The 19,421-nt window shown below is 36.0% G+C and overlaps 1 protein-coding gene across 3 annotated transcripts in view; it reads left to right on the top strand.

The window, feature by feature from the left end:
• The window catches only part of RAP1A (RAP1A, member of RAS oncogene family), a 70,903-nt gene that overhangs the window by 46,828 nt on the left and 4,654 nt on the right, over window positions 1-19,421 (top strand). For all 3 annotated transcript variants that reach the window (XM_055312503.1, XM_055312504.1, XM_055312505.1), the window contains 5 exons: window positions 2,475-2,558; window positions 7,269-7,337; window positions 9,357-9,413; window positions 12,439-12,579; window positions 14,375-14,518. In XM_055312503.1, coding sequence (XP_055168478.1) covers window positions 2,502-2,558; window positions 7,269-7,337; window positions 9,357-9,413; window positions 12,439-12,579; window positions 14,375-14,518 — 468 coding nt within the window. In that variant the 5' untranslated portion in view covers window positions 2,475-2,501. The remainder of the gene's footprint in view (window positions 1-2,474; window positions 2,559-7,268; window positions 7,338-9,356; window positions 9,414-12,438; window positions 12,580-14,374; window positions 14,519-19,421) is intronic.

The raw sequence follows: 19,421 nt of genomic DNA, 5'->3' as shown, positions 1-19,421 counted from the left end.
AATCTATTTTTCATTAACTTCTAAATGAAATTTAGTATTTGTTTCTATTTTGAGTGCAGGCAACAAACTACATAGTGATATCAGCAGCAATTGTGACATATCGCCAATAAATATTACTTTTAACTTTCCTGTGTCTTTTTTTAAAGTTTGTTTCTTGAAGACAACATGGTTAGTCTTGCTTTCTTATCTTGACTTTGTATTGGAACGTTGGAATATTCGATTAGATGATTGTATATCATCATTTAATGTAATGATGTGATTGCCTTTTAATTCTGCTCTCCTGCTATTTGTTTTATCTTTTTCCCATCTTTTCACTGTTCTTTCTTGCTTTTTTGTACTTTTTCTGCTGTTTTATGGGTGAATCAGTTTTTTTTCTAGTGGCTGCTCTAGATTTTATCATTTTAACATATGACAGTTTATCTTCAAATACTTATTATTATATTATTATATTATTATTATACTACTCCAGATACACTGTAAGAACTTTGAACAATATACTCCCAGTCCTCTTACTTTTTGTGTGTTTGTGCTATTATTGTAATACGTTTTTACTTCTACGTATGTTGTAAAACATTGTAATACATTATTAGTTTTGCTTTTTTTTTTTAAGGGTTTATTTATTTATTTGAGAGAGAGCACGAGCAGGAGGAGGGGCAAACAAGTGGACTCTGCTGAGGGGAATCCAATGAGGAGGGGATTCATCCCAGGACCCTGAGATCATGACCTGAGCCCCTGAGCAAAGGCAGGCATTTAACCAACTGAGCCACCCAGGAGCTCCTAGTTTTGCTTTAAGTGGTCAAAAAAAGCCTGTAGATTTACTCTCATTCAGCATTTCTGGCACTTTTTATTCCTCTTGTAATCATCATTCCTTTAGGTAGATCCAGGCTTCCATCTGTTATCGTTTTCTTCCACCTGAAGAACTTCCTTTGCTTTTTTAAAAATGTGTACTGGCGAATTTTTTTCCCCCAGGTTTTCCTTCTTCCTTCCTTTCCTTCTTTTGTTTTCTTTCATTTCCTTTTTCTTTCTTCCTTGCTTCCTTCCTATCTGGAAAAAAAAACAACACCTTTTATTTCACTTTCATTTTGGAAGGATATATTCATTGCATTCTAGGTTGACCATTTTTTTCTTTAAGCATTTTTTTAAGGTTTTATTTATTTATGAGAGAGAAGGAGAGCAGGGGCAGTGGGAGAGGGAGAAGCAGACTGTCCTGAGCGCAGATCCTGATAAAGGACCCTGAGATCATGACTTGAGCTGAAACCAAGAGTCTGGTGCTTAATTGACTGAACCACCCAAGTTCCCTTTAAGCATTTTAAAGATACTCTGTTTTCTTCTGTCTTGCATAGCTTCTCAAGAAGTCTGTGAATCTTCTGGGATTTCAAGTAAATTGCCTGTGTTTCAACAAGGAGAACTTTTCTGACCAGAACTCCAGTATTCTCAGCACTCTGGAATGCTCAGCTTATAGATCTCTATTTATTCTTTGCCTTTACCTCATGGAGTTTCATCCTGCTTCCTCTGTTTAATGTTTGGCCAGAGACGCAAGTGAACCCCTGTGCAGATTTCTGGAATTTTCTATGCATAGCTTCCTCTTCTCTGATACACATTTTGGCATCTGCTTGAGTTCTTCCCCCTTGTACAACTGTCTGAAAAGTGCCTCCAAGCAGAAAGCCATGGCAGATATAGGCCTTCATTTTGTTGCATCTCTCAGAGATCATAGTCCTAAACTGCTTATTCTCAAATGTCTGAAAACATTGTTTTGTGTATTTTATCTGGTATTTTAGCTGTTTACTGTCCATTCATACTTATTCCATCATGACCATTGGAAATTCTTTCCTGCCTTTTTACGTTTTAAGATAATCGTGGAGTTAAAAAATAAAGTTTATATTTCTTTTTTTCTCTTTCTTCAATTTGGTCTTATGGAATATACTGCTAATACTTCTAGAATTTTTACAATTTCACTAATAATAATCCTTTCATAGCCTAATAATTTTCAAGGTAACATTTTACATGGTTTAGCTATAATAGAATAATGAACAAAATAGTATATAATTACTATATGATATTAGCAAATAAAATATATCCATTAAAGCTCATGAGTGAACTTTTTAAAAAAGTATGTTAAGTCATTTAAACAATAGCTTTGTAAAAAATTGGGTTCATGATTGTAGTTCTAAGACAACTACTAGTTTTAATCACCTTATTTTCTGATCACTCTTACAAGTAACATGTACAGGCTCTAATGATGACTGATGCCTAGTCAAAGATGAACTTTAATGAATTAAAAAATGCCTGGCAGTAGTCCTATAAACTTGATTAGAATCTGCATGGTCTTACTGTGTGCCTGTCTTCGCCTTAATAGTCTTAAGGAGGAAAGGAAACAAAAACCAAAATATTGCCTTATCTTATGTAACAGTTATACATTTTTAGATTATTCTTAGATGTTTATTAATCTTTAGGTTTTTGTTTTTTTTCCCCAGATTGTCAGCATTTAAACAGACCACATCATGCGTGAGTACAAGCTAGTGGTCCTTGGTTCAGGAGGCGTGGGGAAGTCCGCTCTGGTAAGTTAGCCACCTAACTCTAACTTAATTAGTATAGTACAAGAAGAACATTGATATTTGCTTGCCTTAAGACTTTTAGTCACTACCAAGAAAAGGTGGCAGCATTTTTTATATGCCTAGTATCTGGCCCACAGGGAATTGAAATTCATTCAGTAACCACAGATGTGTAGTTTACAGTGGTAGCTCACTCGTTCTTTCATTAACCAGATTATTTACTGGCTGCCTACCAAGTGCCAAGCACTTGTGATTGTGATTCAAAGAGTAAGATTGTTCTGATTTTTTAAGGAACTTTACATTCTATTGGGAGTGACTGATTATTTCAGATACCAGTAAGTCCTATCCTACTCCCATCCCAGACTTAAGTGAAATGAAGTTATTTTTTGTACACATGCTGTATTTATTTAGTAAATATGTGTTGAGCTTCTGTACTGTCAGACTCCAGGGTTACAACAGTGAACAAAAACAGTCACAGTCCCTCAGGGATTACCATTATAGTGGAGGAGATATAATAATTGCACAGTTAAATAAAGAACTACCTCATTATTAATTGTGAGAGAGATACTTTGAAAGAAAAGTACAGAATCTTAAGAGAGACTCCTATTCAAAGAGTCTAAGTTAACATTTGAATAACTGAGAACTGGTGACAGTTGCTGAGGCCTGAGTAAACTGGAAGGAAGTAAATGAGGTGAGAGGCAGAGACCAGATCTTGACTTGAAGACCATATAAGAACTTGAAACTGGGACACCTGGGTGGCTCAGTGGTTGAGCGTCTGCCTTCAGCTCAGGGCGTGATCTGGGAATCGGATGGAACCTGCTTCTCCCTCTGCCTGTGTCTCTGCCTCTCTGTCTCTCATGAATAAAGAAATAAAATCATTAAAAAAAAAAACTTGAAACTTATTCCTAATGACAGTGAGAAGCAGTTGAAAGTGGTTTGGGGTAGGGGTGGTGGCAGTGACAGGGGTGTTGACAGAATTGGATATATGTTTTAAAGAGAATACTTTGCTCTGTGTGGTGTGATTTAGAAGAGAGGCTGACTGGACAGTTCGGAGCTAATTCCAAACCCCAGATTATTGTTTGTGGAAGCTTATATGGGGGCCATAGCAGTGAAGGAGAGAAAAGTAGATGTTTTGAGAATTAAATAACTTCATGCTGGATTGATGTGAGAACTAGGAAAGAAGGAGCTATTGAGGATGATTCCCAAAATTCTAGTTGTTAAGTTACTAATTTTATGGATGGATCATTTAAGTAGAAAGGAATCACTGGAGAATGAATGAGGAGATCTGAGAGTGAAAATCAAGAGTAATGTCAAATTTGGTTATGTGAGATGTTAACATAAATACATCAATAAGTAATTGGATCTTCAAGATAATAAGCTTAAAAGAGACTTAGGATACGATTAGGGGAACCATGAATATGTCCACAGTATTTAATTTCATAAGAATTATGTTACTCTCAAATTAGTACCTATAAGGTAGTACCTCTGTGGTGAATGAGAACATCTGTCATTTTAAATGCATATAACTTTCTGGGTGCCTAGCTGACTCAGTCAGAAGAGCATGGGATTCTTTATCTCAAGGTCGTGAGTTCAAGCCCCACACTGACTATAGAGATTACTTAAAAAATAAAACTTAAAAAAATAAGAATAAATGCATATAACTTTCAGTGTAGCAAGTCGCTTCAAATTTCACATATAAGTTCATATGTTACAAAATAATGTGGTCAAGAATGTCCATTGCAAATACACATACACACACACACACACACACACAGAAATATATCCATTGCAACATTCCTTATAGTGGTAAGAGTTTGGAAACACCCTAAATGTATGCCAGTGGAGGTTGGTTAAGTAAGTTTTTAATACACATTTTGAGTAGAATAACATATAACTATTAAAAAGAATGCAACAGCTCTGTATATACTGATACATAGTGATATTCAAGATGTACTATTTAGGAAGAAAAAAGGTACCAAAATTGTAGACTACTGTTTGTGTTTATAAGGGAAAAAAAGGAAAGTGAAGGGGAAGATAGTATAAAATATGCTGATTATCTCTGAAACGTTAAAGAAGCTACTGGTTCCCTGGGGGAGTGATACTGGATAATTGGGAACAAAGGTGATAGGTAAGGTTGGTTACCACTGCATACTCTTTTGTATTTTGTCCTTTGTCCATGGATTACCTTCTCAAAAATAAAGTAATTAAAAGTAAAAAATCCATGGGAATAATTGAGGTTGTCTAGGGAGAGACTAGAGAAAAAAGAGTGAGTACCTCTGAACTTTTAAACAGTAGGTAGAATTGCAGGATCCAGCATAGAAGAGTATATCTTACACTTGAATGTAAAGAAAGCATCTTTACTTGAAGTCAGAAGTCAAATTAAGAAGAGGAAAGAGATGATACAGGAACACGCAGGTATCTGGGCTTGATAAAAGCAAGCTCCAATACGGTGATGGTGCCGTAACCATACTAGGTGGGTTGAAGAGTAAATGATCGCTGAAGAAACAGAACCATGATTGTAGGCAGGTGAAGTGTGATTAGGAGAGGAACAGTGAAGGGGGTGGGGTGAAGCTGGAGGAATCGTGGAGTTAAGGGAAATTTTTATTTCTGGGTGGAAGATGGGAGAACAAACTGTATACTGGTAGCAATAATTCTGTGGAAAGGAAAATGATGACATAGAGGAAGGGAATAATTGTGACAGATGTCAGAAGTTCAAGAAATAACAAATAAAATTAATGAATCATTGAAGTAGTGATTAGTAAGTTTTTTGTGCACGCATTGCAAAAAGACAGTTTGCAAACTGGGAACCTACAAACCAGAACATGGACTGAAGCTAAGGGGTATATTGTTATAAAGCGGCTTAGAGAGTGAGAAAGCAGTGACTATTCTTTACAGTGACTGGTTATAGTGTTAGAATTTTCTTTAAGTGAGAGAGAATTGGTTAGGGGTTACCTCTATCAACCTTGGGAAACAGTGTAAGTTTTGCTTTTGATTTCCAGAGGCATAAGCAAGATATGACCCCCAGGTAAATTTAGCTTTGCTGAATAAGCTAAATTAAGCTTTGTTTACATGATGAAACTCATGAATTTCATCAGAGTTCAGAGAATTTTCAAGCTGATCTCTGTTTTTTATTTTAACACAGAAAGAACAGTAGGTCAGGAAAGAAGAGGAAGATCCAGTAGGAAAACTAAAATAAAAGTTGGTACGGGCAGTCTGGGTGGCCCAGCGGTTTAGCACCGCCTTCAGCCCAGAGCGTGATCCTGGAGACCCAGGATCGAATCCCAAGTCGGGCTCCCTGCATGGAGCTATTTCTCCCTCTGCCTGTGTCTCTGCCTCTCCCTCTCTCTCTGTGTCTCTCATGAATAAATAAATAAAATCCTTAAAAAAAAAAAAGTTGGTACAAATGAATGTCTCTGAGAACTGAGAGGCTTAGATTTAGAGAAATAATGAAAGATGGCTTTAGTAAGAAGGAAGTGAAAAAGTGGGAGATTGTTTTTAATTTTTGCAAGTCTGTAACAACTGGCTTATAGAAAGCACTTGAGTTCTCATACCTGCTTTTGTACCTCGTTTCTTGCTACATCATATGTTACATATCCTTTGGAAAACACTGTAAACTTATGAGAGAAAGGGAGTATGTCATGGTATTATGAGGACAGTAAGATTCTTTCTAAACATCTGCTTTGGATTATATTTGCATAAAGCATATTAGGAAGTTTTCCTAATGTTTGAATTATATGTAGTATTAAGAATATGAGGTGATTAAATCCCTGATCAAAATAATGATTAAAGTTTTTGGTGTAATTATATCTTGAGTTTCCTTTGAAGAACAGGAGCATAGTAGGAGGAAGAAGTGTGAAATTTACTATATTCCAGTTAATGTGTTTAGCTCAAACTAAAATAGTGCATAATTTAAGTGTAGATGACCTCAGGTCACGTTCTTACCTATTCTTGCTTTTAGACGGCAGTGTACCAGACCCTGTTTTAAAGCTGTGCAGTAAATATTTCACAACCATCTTTTTATTTACCAAATGATAAAATACCTAGTTTCAAGCCTGTGTTTACAGAAATTTTAGAGAGAGAGAAGTAGATAATCTGAAAAAGATGAGTAGGCTGTGTCTCCAATGAAAAAGTAAGGCTTTGGAATCAGGGAGGTTGTATATTTTAAATCTCAGTTGGCAAATGGGAAAAATAACTTTGAAGGAGAACATGAAACTCGAACATGACTATAAATTTAGTAAATTCAGTACTTTTTAATTTCCTCTTCTCTTTTCCTTCACAATTAGAGAAACTTTTAAGATTTTTAAAAAAATTTCTAACCTTTTATCTCATTCCTTTAAGAGCATGAGATAAAGTTTCTATAGATACATAAAGAGGTATTAGGAGTTTTAATACTGATAGATTTTCATTTTTTCATTAATTAGGATCTGTGTCCTTATTTGTATCTTCATTGTATTTTGAAACTTAATATAGTAGTTATTTCACAGTGTGAGTTGGCTGCAGCATTGCTAGACAGCTTTTAACATGAGACTGCCTCCTTTCTTAATGTACCTCCTAGTTGTGGGTGTATCCTTGTATTAAAAAATAATGAAATTGTACATCTGTGTGTTTACCCAGAATTTCACATAATTTTCATTTTATCACTTTGTAAGGGTGTAAGTAGCATTCTAGAGGAGTTGATTTTTAGGTTCTTAACTTTTCTCTGCTTTTTTTTTCTAGACAGTTCAGTTTGTTCAGGGAATTTTTGTTGAAAAATATGACCCAACGATAGAAGATTCCTACAGAAAGGTAAAAATGTGAAACTTGTATACACATGCTTACAAATAGTTCCTTAGGGCTTTAAAAACTTGATTCATAGAATTGCTTTTTAAAAGTTATTTTGAGAAGTGATATAAATGTTCCCGGTTTTTAAGTTTCACCAAGACAGAATATTTCTCATAAAGTACTACTTAGCCACAGAGAGCTCTGTGTTCTGTTACTGATTAGTAATCTGTCCTTTAGTGTACAACATTTCTCTGGTGTTTTTTTTTTTAATGTAGAAAAATTGTGTATAAATAGTAGGTATATTTTTGACAATTCTTTTTGTGAAGGAAAATTAAGATCACCTTTATACTCGAAGATACCCAGTGACTAAAGGTTTTTATTTTTATTTAGTTTTATAACTTTGAAGATATTTTCTCTTTAGACCGTAAGAAATTAGATACTGGATTCTATATGATATAAAAATGGTAGGTACGTGTCATTACACATTTTCCCAACCCACAGAATGTACAACACCAAGGGTAAAACTGTAATGTAAACTGTGGACTTTGCGCGATCATGATGTCTCTGCGCAGGTCTGTTGAGTCTAACAAATGTACCACTCTGGTATGGGAGGTTGATGGTAGGAGAGGCTAATGGGGAACAGAGAAGGTTGTATGGAATCAGTATACTTTCTGCTTGATTTTATTGTCATCCTAAAGCCAAAGTTCTGAAAACATTTAAAAAATTCAAAAGAAAAAAAATTAAATAGTCTTGACAAATAATCTTGACCATTGTATTTCATTATGAGACTAGCATTATGAGGAATTTTTATGATTTTATTTCCCAGTATGTTAAGGGCCGGCAGGGGGAGGGGCAGAAAATTAAACCTACCTTTCAACAAATAGGAAAGGATTACTTCATTACACGTTGTAGAATATACCTTTAATAGTGTTATAAATTTTGTTAAATTTTGTAAGCTCAACCAGCCATACTGGCGCAGCAGTCATTATCTGCAAATTGAAAATAAAAATGTATTCTAGTTACATTGAAAAACTACCTAATTCATTATTCATTGAGCATTCTCATTTAATGATTGTGCAGATTACCACATTAGTCCTGTAAGTGGTGGGACAATGAGTTTGTAGCACCACCAAGGGTGCTTCTTAGCAATCCCTGATCTGACACAGAAGCATTTAAAATAGGCCTTAGATCAATACGTTTATTTTTAGAAGACAGTGTTGCATTACTAAAATTGCCCCCAAATAAGTTGCTGGCTAAAGCTGTAACTATAAACAGATTTGTACCTAGAATGTTGAAGATTTGACTCATTTCTAATTTAAAAATTCTTTATTAAAAATTTTCCACACAGTTGATCTTGATACTCTCTTTAGGCCAACCTTCTCTTATTTTATAAAACACTGGAGAAATAGAATTTGGTATATAAAATTTCAGCTTTTGCACATAGCGTAGGGTCTTTTTCTTAAAGTCCTGAGGACTATATGAGTTCAGTGTTTCCATTTTAGCACATCTGTGTTCCCCTTATCTCTTAAATTAAAATTTTCCTATGTACCAAATTTGGGACATATTAGTAAAACTTTAACAACTTGAATGTGGTAAGTTGGCAGAATTTTCTTTACCCCCAAAATCTTATCTGCATTTTGAGCTATTTAATACTTTTGTGCTTTGTTTTCTTTGAAGATAATATACTTATTTTTATACATTTTTATTTCTGTCAGAACTATACCTGTTTGTTGTAGTTTTTCTTGAATTGGAGAATATGACCATTGCCTTCTAAAAATAGCAAAAATCTTTACTCAGTTTATAGTGATCAGAAAATACCTAAACTCAGCATTAACAGTCCCGGCTTCTATAGTATTAATAGAACATGCTTGAGACCTCTTGTTCTTCATTATACTACCAAGTTAAGTCTCAGCCAATAGGGCAAACTCCTAGAAAAAGGCTTTATAATTGTAATAGGTACTTGGAATGAAGAGATGACAGGAAAGCAGATTCACATTTTGATTTTGATAATACTTTTCTCATTTTTCCTCCCTTTCCCAACAGCAAGTCGAAGTAGATTGCCAACAGTGTATGCTCGAAATCCTGGACACAGCAGGAACAGTAAGGATGTTTTCTCTTTTTCTGATAGATTATAGTTAGTGAATAGGTTTTGTCATCTGAATAATTCTTCTGAGTAAAAGTAATTATTCTGATTAAGAACAAATTATCTAAATGTAGGGCTTCTTAAATTTTCTTACGTGCTTCCAACCATCTGTGATGTACTTAATACCCACATATCACTCTTAAATTTTATGTTGAGGGATCCCTGGGTGGCACAGCGGTTTGGCGCCTGCCTTTGGCCCAGGGCGCGATCCTGGAGACCCGGGATCGAATCCCACATCGGGCTCCTTGCATGGAGCCTGCTTCTCCCTCTGCCTGTGTCTCTGCCTCTCTCTCTCTCTCTCTCTCTCTCTGACTATCATAAATAAATTTTAAAAAAATTTTATGTTGAGTTCACCTATAGAATGTGTTGGATATCTTCTTCCTATATGGAAGTAAGGATTACCCTATTGCTGCTTTTTTTTTTAATTTATTATTTTTTTTTTGGTGTTCAATTTGCCAACATAAAGAATAACACCCAGTGCTCATCCCATCAAGTGCCCCCCTCAGTGCCTGTCACCTAGTCACCCCCACCCCCCTCCCTTTCTACCACCCCTTGTTCGTTTCCCAGAGTTAGGAGTCTCTCATGTTCTGTCTCCCTTTCTGATATTTCCCACTCATTTTTTCTCCTTTCCCCTTTATTCCCTTTCACTATTTTTTATATTCCCCAAATGAAGGAGACCATATAATGTTTGTCCTTCTCTGATTGACTTATTTCAGTCAGCATAATGCCCTCCAGTTCCATCCACGTTGAAGCAAATGGTGGGTATTTGTCGTTTCTAATGGCTGAGTAATATTCCATTGTATACATAGACCACATCTTCTTTATCCATTCATCTTTTGATGGACACCGAGGCTCCTTCCACAGTTTGGCTATTGTGGACATTGCTGCTATAAACGTCGGGGTGCAGGTGTCCCTATTGTTGCTTTTTTTAAAAAGGTATTTTGAATCCAGAATTTTAGTTAAAATATGTATTTATCTGGGTTTATGTGAGACTTTGTCTTGGCACCATAGTCATTAATTTTTATCAAAGTTGTTTTTGCATTTTATTAGCATTTTAACATCTCAAGGAGCTATTGACAGATACATGTTTTCTGATAAAAATCTTTAGAATCCTAAAGCCTCATTTTTTGAAGCCATATTTTGAAGCCTCATTTTTTTCATCTTTAAATGACTACTCCTGATGACATTAGTATATCATACAGTGCTTGTAATGATCAAATTAGATAGTGATTATAAATCACTTGGCACAATGCCTGTTATTGTAGTATTAACTCCAAGTATTTGCTTCTATTTGCATTGCGTTCATTTGTCACCTCCTTTATAATTTTATTAATTGCTGATAATTTCCTGTTTATATTGCCATAAAAAAATGCACACATTAAGTGATTTTTCTTTTTTTTCTCCATATACATAGACTTTACCTATTAGGCAATTCTCAGTTTGAAAATGGATGGTATTCTTAAATGTTGTAAGTTGTTTGAAATTTATCACAAATTTTCCACACATTTTTATAAATGATGAGAAAGCCTCATGTCATTAAGAAAAGCATATAGGTAGAATGGAGCATTTGTAGAGCTAATTATACCATATTTTCCCATTCTTTTGTGGGAAAATGCATCTTGACTCCAGTAGGAAACTTGGGATCATTAGTACTACATCTTTCTTGTATCTGCTGACTCAAAAAATCTCCTTTCTCCATCCCACCCACCCCAATTTCCTTAGCTTCTGAATCAGTAGTCATTCCCCTCTGTTCCCAGACACCCCAACAGTTAACACTTTTCTACTTTTTCCTTTCATCTCTTCCACAAGCACGAAGGAGTTCTTTCTTCTTCTTCCTCTTGTCCAAATTAAGGAAGTTCATCCCTTCCATTGAGATCTTTCCTTTGTGCTCTTAAATGTCTTGTCACTCTCCCATCCTAGTGCTGTGACACGTATTGTGTTATAATTGCCTGTTTAGTTGTCTGTGTCCCTAGTGCCTCCCATAAAGCTTAGAAAATACTTGATACTTATTAATCATGTCCCAGATCACTCCTTACTCCTTGAAGATTTTGCTCACTCTCTTCATCACTGCTTCAATCAGAATTCTTGGTGATTTTGTTATTCAAATAGAATCTATATGTATATTATAGATGATCAGTTTCCTCGACCTGTCAGTTTATTGACCTCCTTACTGCTTCAGCTATTCCTGCCATGGTTTTATCTAGACTATATGATTACCAATAAGTGTGATACCACCTTCATCTCATATTCAAGCATGCTACTCATTCTCCACCTCTTGTTTTTTCATCTCCCTTCCTTTTATACCTTCAACTTCACTGGAACCTGCAGTTCATTTATCCCACTATCTTTGAGTGTCTTTATGTCCTAACCCCCATCTTCACACAGCTTCAAGTCATGGCCTGTCATTCATGATCAGCCCTCTGCACATATTGTCAACTCCTTAGACTTTTCAGCAACCTCCAGCTCAGTTGATTACTCTCCTCTAAAAATTTTATTCATTTGGCTTCCAGGAAACAACACTTGGTTTTTTCCTTCTATCATTGGTTACTCCTGAGTCTCCTTTCCTAATTTGCTTTCATATCCCCAACCCCTTATGTTGGAGGACCTCAGGATTCAGTACTTGGACTTCTCTTTTCTAACAGCACTTCCTTGGAGGTCATCTTTAGTGGTATCAAAATAATTTAATAGGATCTATATGTAAAAAGGAATTATGTATAGTTTTCTAAACCACACAGAAAGCATGTTAAGGTGGTTAAGATCTCTCTCCTAATTCCTTAGTTCATTGTCATTGCCTCTAGTCATGTAAGTAGGGAACAAGAACATCTACCTCAGAGTTTCTAGAAACTGTATAATAGGTCTTATATTTCCTGTCATGATAGCATGTAAGAAAAGATTCAGTCGCTCACTTGTAATGATTTGGGTTTAAATTGTTTCAGAATACATTCAAGAAATTGTACTTTTAATTGCACATTTTTTTTGTAGGAGCAATTTACAGCGATGAGGGATTTGTATATGAAGAATGGCCAAGGGTTTGCACTAGTATATTCTATTACAGCTCAGTCCACGTTTAATGACTTACAGGACCTGAGGGAACAGATTTTACGGGTTAAAGACACAGAAGATGTAAGTATTTTTCTCTCTATAAGACATACTGCTCGTTCTTTGTGGCCAAATAGAAAGTGTCTGTTTTTCTTTTAAGAGGATTGGGTGGCGCAGCGGTTTGGCGCCTGCCTTTGGCCCAGGGCGTGATCCTGGAGACCCGGGATCGAATCCCACGTCAGGCTCCCGGTGCATGGAGCCTGCTTCTCCCTCTGCCTGTGTCTCTGCCTCTCTCTCTCTCTCACTGTGTGCCTATCATAAATAAATAAAAATTTTTTAAAAAAAAAGAGGATTTGGAGGTTATCTACCATATAGTTAAAAGCATCCCTGTGATCAAAAATTTTTTACAGTTTTCTCAATTTACCTATACATTATATGATAAGATAGTTAGAAAAGGAGGGCATGTATGATAAAGTGTACTCATTGTGCTTTGTGCTAGTAAGTGCAGGAGGGAAGAAAGAGGAGTCCAAAGACTTGGTAGAAGTGGTGGGACTTGAGCTTTGAATGGTGATAGTTAACATCAGAAACTGTTCAGAGAACATTAGTAAGAACCATAGTGATATGTTCCATTTCTAAAATTCTCTGGTATCGTTTGTACTTAAGAGTTTTTTCCTTTGAATTATGTTGAAGATTTTAATTAACTGGGCTTTTATGTTTTTTTAATTATATTTTGTTGCAGAATTCATGCCTTATTTGGTGAATAACATCATTGCTGTTGTGCCTTTTTGCAAAGATGTACATTTTACTTGTTTACCTCAGTTTTGAATTACAGAGAGTTCCTTTTCAGTTGTATAAATTGGGATATAAAATTTCATTTGTACCTTTCTGTTTTTACGTGTTCTCTCTCATTATTAATGGGAACATATGCACCTGCTCAGGACCTTAACTTTGGGTAATACCGTAGGCGGAAAGGATTTCTACCATAGGACTCATGATCAACCATAACCTAATGAATAGTTTTCTTCCTTCCCATGAGTAATTTATCTAAGAGACTTCTGTTTTCATAGGCAATTACATGCAAATCACTGAAATATGGCAATGTTGGTCTCTTTATCTTGTGTCATAACTAAAAATGATGGAGTTGTAGATGTATGTTTCATCTAACTTGTGATAATTGCCTATTTTAGGTACAAGACCCACCATGTCCCTTAAATCCTTTCTTGTGTGTAGCGTCCATCTCCTCACAAATGACTTTGTTCTGTGGACGCCTTTTATCTAAGGACATTATACAGTTTGTTAGCACTTTGTTTTATTGGAAGTAGGGACAGCATTTCTGATACAAGGGAAAGGGGGAGGCATAGCTGCTCTGTGGCTTTTTTTTTTTTTTTGATTGTTATTCCTTCTTAACACCTCACCTAAACTGGTCTTCAGATCTAATGTAAAATGCAGAAGGAGAACCTATTATTATGTTGGTCTTGCCACTGCTTTTGTGTTTGTTGGCCCTGTGAGATGAAGCACTTAAACTGTAATTAGGCCCAGTGAATATATACATTCTTTTCTGCTTGCAGGAGATTTCTTTTCCTTCAGATTTTTGTACATAGAATCCAGCTATTAGTAGTAGTAGTCCACATAAGAATTATGTGATTATATCCTTAAAATAATTTAGCAAATGAGCATAGTAGAGCTCTTCCATATTTTTTCTGTCTCTTCCCCCTCCATCTACTTTCTTCCCCCCAATGTGTATACATAAAATTTTTTTAATCACTTGGCAAAGCTTATAGTTCTAATACATTTCGATTGGTGACAGGTGACTGCTTACTTATAAGGGGGTAAGGAACAAGTATGCTACTGCTCATATTACATTTTCTCCTTTCCACAGGTTCCAATGATTTTGGTTGGCAATAAATGTGACCTGGAAGATGAGCGAGTAGTTGGCAAAGAGCAGGGTCAGAATTTAGCAAGACAGTGGTGTAACTGTGCCTTTCTAGAATCTTCTGCAAAGTCAAAGATCAACGTTAATGAGGTAACTGACAGCTGCTAGGCAGCACAAACAAGTGCCCTTTTAGTTACCTTTCTTTTAAATTAATAGTCAAAACCAAATTTTTGAAAGAAAAAAATTTTATTCTTCTAAGTATGTAGAGAACTAAGTAATTCTTAGAAACTGTATTTCCTCTCTTGCATAAAATCACTTTGATGGCTGTAATGAGGACTCTTATATTTACCTTATTGGCAAAGAGAAAGTTTAAGTTAAATAATGTGCCCAAAGTCCTGTTGAGCTTCTGAGTGATATGCCAGAAGGTGGTATGTGCAAATTTTTCTATCACCCTTGTATTGTAGCATTTGCCTATGCACATGTATGTAAAGAGGTTGTCAAGTAGGAAAATACAAAAATCAAAGTAGTTATTGAGCTTATGAACTTATACAGAAAGAGATTACCTCATGGATATCACAGAATTTGGTGTTTTGAGTCATGTTTTCCTTTGGTTTCTGACTCAAAGGGAAAAATCTGTCAGCATGGACGTGGAACTAAAATTCACCTGTTCTTTGAGGCCTGATACAGCAGGTGCCCAAGGCTTTTTTTTTGTCTGTGACTTAAGCTTTCTACTATCTTGAGAACATAGCTGTGACAGGAATACTTTAACAAGCATGCCTGCCTGCCTGGGTGTAAATCCAGTACCCTCCTGGATCCCTCAAAGATCAGTGCAATTCCACCTGCCACCACTAATGTTCTATTTGCTTTTGTTTTAATATAAGCTTTTTAAAAAGCAAACAAAAAACCAGAGTAGGCTTCTTTCCTTTCCCTGTAATGCAAGTCTTCACTTGCCAATTTTGCTTGTCATTTTGGCATCATAGGTGATCGGTCAGTTCAGCTCACTTTAGGTGAGTTATGGGTGTATTAGGTTGTCAGGATCCTTTGTTTTTGTTTGCTGTTTTCTCTGACCTTTGGGTCTGTAGGTCACTTTCCTTGACTTAATATTACAATTTTAGACTATTGTCTGACTTTTAAAATGACTAAATGACTTTAAACATCTGACAGGCAAGGGACACCTGGGTGGCTCAGCAATTGAGCTCCTGTCTTCAGCTCAGGGTGTGATCCCAGTCTGGGATTGAGTCCCTTGTCGGGCTCCCTGCAGGGAGCCTGCTTCTCCCTCTGCCTGTGTCTCCGCCTCTCTGTGTCTCTCATGAATAAATAAATAAAATCTTTAAAAAAACAAATAAACCTCTGACAGACAAAAAAATTAGGCTTGCTACAAATCCTCTGATTTCAAATAACCAAGAATGTTAAAGCTTGCTTTTTTAGGTAAAAGCAGTTTTTATAAGTATATAAAGATTCATAAATTTCATTTATTCAGGAAATATTTATTGCATGCTTATATTTCTGGCAATGTGTCAGGCCCTGGGGTAACAGTGATCCAGACAGACACTGTTCCTGCCCTAAAGAAGTTTATATCCTAGTGGGGAGCAAGTCCTACTGAGATCTTCAACAGTCATTTCTTTTTCACTGCCAAGTAAATGAAAGGAAGTATATACTTTTAGCTTCAGCTTTCTCTGTTGTAGAATTATAGTTTCATAGATTTATTTTGAAAAATTTGGCTAATCATAACATTTTAAGTTTTTTTTTTAAAGAGTTTTATTTATTTGAGAGAGACAGTGTGTACAGAGGGAGAAAGAGAAGCAGACTCCCTGCTGAGCAGGAAGCCTGACACGCTCAATTCTAGGACCCCAGGATCGTGACCTGTGCCGGAGGCATACGCTCAACCAACTGAGCTATCCAGACACCCCTAAAATTTTAAGTTTTGGTACAGTCTTTTCCCTCCAAAAAAGAAAAGAAATAGAGAAAGGAAACTGAGATAAAAAGCATTGGGGGTGGCTGGCGCCTGGGTGGTTCAGTTGGTTGAGCATCCAACTTTTTTTTTTTTAAGATTTTATTTATTCATTCATGAGAGAGAGCGAGAGAGAGAGAGAGAGGGAGAGAGAGAGAGGCAGAGACACAGGCAGAGGGAGACGGAGGCTCCATGCAGAGAGCCCGACGTGGGACTCGATCCCGGGACCCCAGGATCACAGCCCGGGGCCAAAGGCAGGCACTGAACCTCTGAACCACCCAGGCTGCCTGAGGATCCGACTTTTGATTTCAGCTCAGGTTGTGATCTCAAGGGTCGTGAGATCAGCAAGGAGCCTACTTGGGATTTTCTCTCTCTCCCTCTCCTCTGCCCATCTCCCTGCTTATATGCTTATTCTCTCTTCCTCACATAAATAAACCTTGGGGGGAAAAAGCATTAGGATTGTTGCATGAACTTGGCTAGGGAAATATTAGTGCAACATCACCATCTACAGGATGATTGGACTTAGGGATCTGGTTTCTTGCTCTCGCTGTTCTCACTCTCACTGGTAGCCACCCACCAGTTTCATAGGACTTGGCTCTGCTGGGGCTGGATTGGGCCACAGTCCAGGAAGCACCATTGACAGGAGGTGTTTCTTACTTTTAAAGCATTACATGTTTGTGGGAACTCACCTGCTACTTGCTAAGCCTCCTGGGTTGTAGTTTCCAGTGCCCCAGAGGTCCATTTTCACAGCAGTCTTGTTAAAATCAACCCTTGGTATGAGGATTTATTAAACAAAAATGGAGAACAGTAAAACAAATTGGAATACATTAGCTATTTTAAGGATCCTTACTCTTTTGAGGAACATACAAGCTTTTTATGCTAGAGTATATATTCAAGTTTCTTTCAATGTTTCTCTCTTTATAGCCTGATAATCCAGCTACAGAGTTTCTTTGATAGTTAATAGTACCTCAGGCAGCTAAGGCTTTATAAATATACATGTGATTCCTGTTGGACTCAAATTTCAAATCACACAGGGACATACTGCTTGGCTAAATAGGTCCCTGCTGCCTATATCAGAATGAATATACATATATTAAACTATTATCCATACCATTTTTGCTATGTTCTGAAAGTAGGAAATAGTAATACCAGAATCACATCAGTCTTAATCAAGAATTAATTGTTCTTTGCTGAGGTTGGAATAATAATTGGAATCAAGTGAACATCCCAGTTGAGTAATGGCAGAGGGATTGAGAAACTATTCTGTGTTCCCTTTAGATTTTTCTGTAGTTGAGAGATATGAAAAAGAACCTAGGCTGAGGACTCTGAGCATATCTAACTGAATACTTAGTATAGTTTGAACTTGCCTTCGTCACTGAACCAGCTATTGTGAAGTGGGCAGCGTGAAAGAAGTTGTTGAGAATATCACTACAAAATCAATTAGTGTAGTACCAAAACCCCAAAGCTGCCTGGCATAAAGAAACGTGGTTTTGATTCTTAGACTATTTTAGTTCTTTTAATTTTTCATCTTATAGCTTATGTGCTAAGGCTAGGGAACAAATGAGAACTTGTTTGTGGCTTATCCATATTAAGTTCTTAAAGGGTTTCAGAGCTGTGAAAGAGACTGCCGTTTTGTTCGTAAATCCTGTGTTTTCAGCTTTCTTAGAAATTAGATAATAGAGAAGTTAAATGGCTTGAAGGAGATGGCGGTGAGGAGGATGTAGCAGAAAGAAAAGAATATAAATGCATCACTTATAATTTTAGGATAAATCACTCAGTAGTGGCTTTTTTTTTCTTTTTAATAATTTAGCCTTGTAATCTTAGGATTATAAGGTAAATAGAGGTTGTTTTATCTGAGCACCATCTTAAAGAAATGTAGACCAATGATTCTTAAAGTATTTTACTTTTAAAACTTACTGAAAATATGTAAGAACACTAAGAATTTGTTTACTCTTCATCCAGATTTCACCAGTTAACATTTTGTCAATGTTTACTTATCACCCTCCTTTATTCATAAATACGTTAGTATATGTACCCTTAGATCAAAGATATTTTCTTTATACAACCACAACACAATTATTAAAATCAAGTCCATGTTCAGTGCATATTCAAATTTTGTCATTTGTCCCTATGCCCCTAAAAGCTGGGACTTATGATAGACTTCTACAAAGCACTTTTATTATAGATGAGTAATAGTAAAGAGATTCTGCAATATTTGTTTCTATTCCAGGTGATTAGTATTTGCATTTCATAGCAAAGAACTGAATTCTGCTGATCTGTTGTTTAATTATTCTGACACTTTGAAACATATAAACATATTGGAATTAAAATAATAATCTTTTAAATAAGTACTATTGTATTTTTCTTTGATGCTTTGCATTTCTCATTCAAAATGAATCCAGAAGATATATTAACAAATTATTTGTCACTTCAAATTGGGGTCACTTTTTCTCTTTTTCACTTTAGCCAAAACCAATATCACCAAAAGAGGCAAACAAAAATCATGTGCCTTTACATGTATCTTAAAAGGAACTTAAGTTCCTCTTAAGTATCTCTTTTGTCCTGGTCCAGTCAAAAATATATAGCATGAATATAATCATGAAGAAACATCAGACAAACCCAAATTGAAATTCTATAAAGTTACTAGCCATCCATTTTCAGAAATGACAGTGTCATGAATGACATACTGAAGAACCAACCATTCCAGATTCTAAAAGGTTAAAGTGACAGGAAATTAAATGCAATATGTGATCCTAGATGGACTCTTTGTGGTGGAGGGGAGCAGGAATTACTATAAAGGACATTATTGAGATAATTTACAAAATTGGAATCTGCACTGTAGATAATACAGAGTAATGTATCAGTGCTTAAATGTATTCAACCGGATAACTATAATATGGTAATGGAAGAATATCCTTGTTCTTAGGAGATACACACTCAACTATTAAGGGACCGTTATATGCAAGCTACTCTCAAATGGTTTAGAAAATAAGAGAGTGTATTTAGCAATTAATGATAAAGTACACGTGGTAAATTGTTCCTAATTAATGAACCTGTATAAAGAAAATACACAAGTCCTTGGTATTATTCTTGCAACTTCTC

Source organism: Nyctereutes procyonoides, unplaced genomic scaffold, assembly GCF_905146905.1.
Source record: "Nyctereutes procyonoides isolate TBG_1078 unplaced genomic scaffold, NYPRO_anot_genome, whole genome shotgun sequence".
Classification (NCBI taxonomy): Eukaryota; Metazoa; Chordata; class Mammalia; order Carnivora; family Canidae; genus Nyctereutes; species Nyctereutes procyonoides.
Note: the sequence above shows the minus strand (reverse complement) of the source record. Positions and strands in the feature narration are given on the sequence as shown.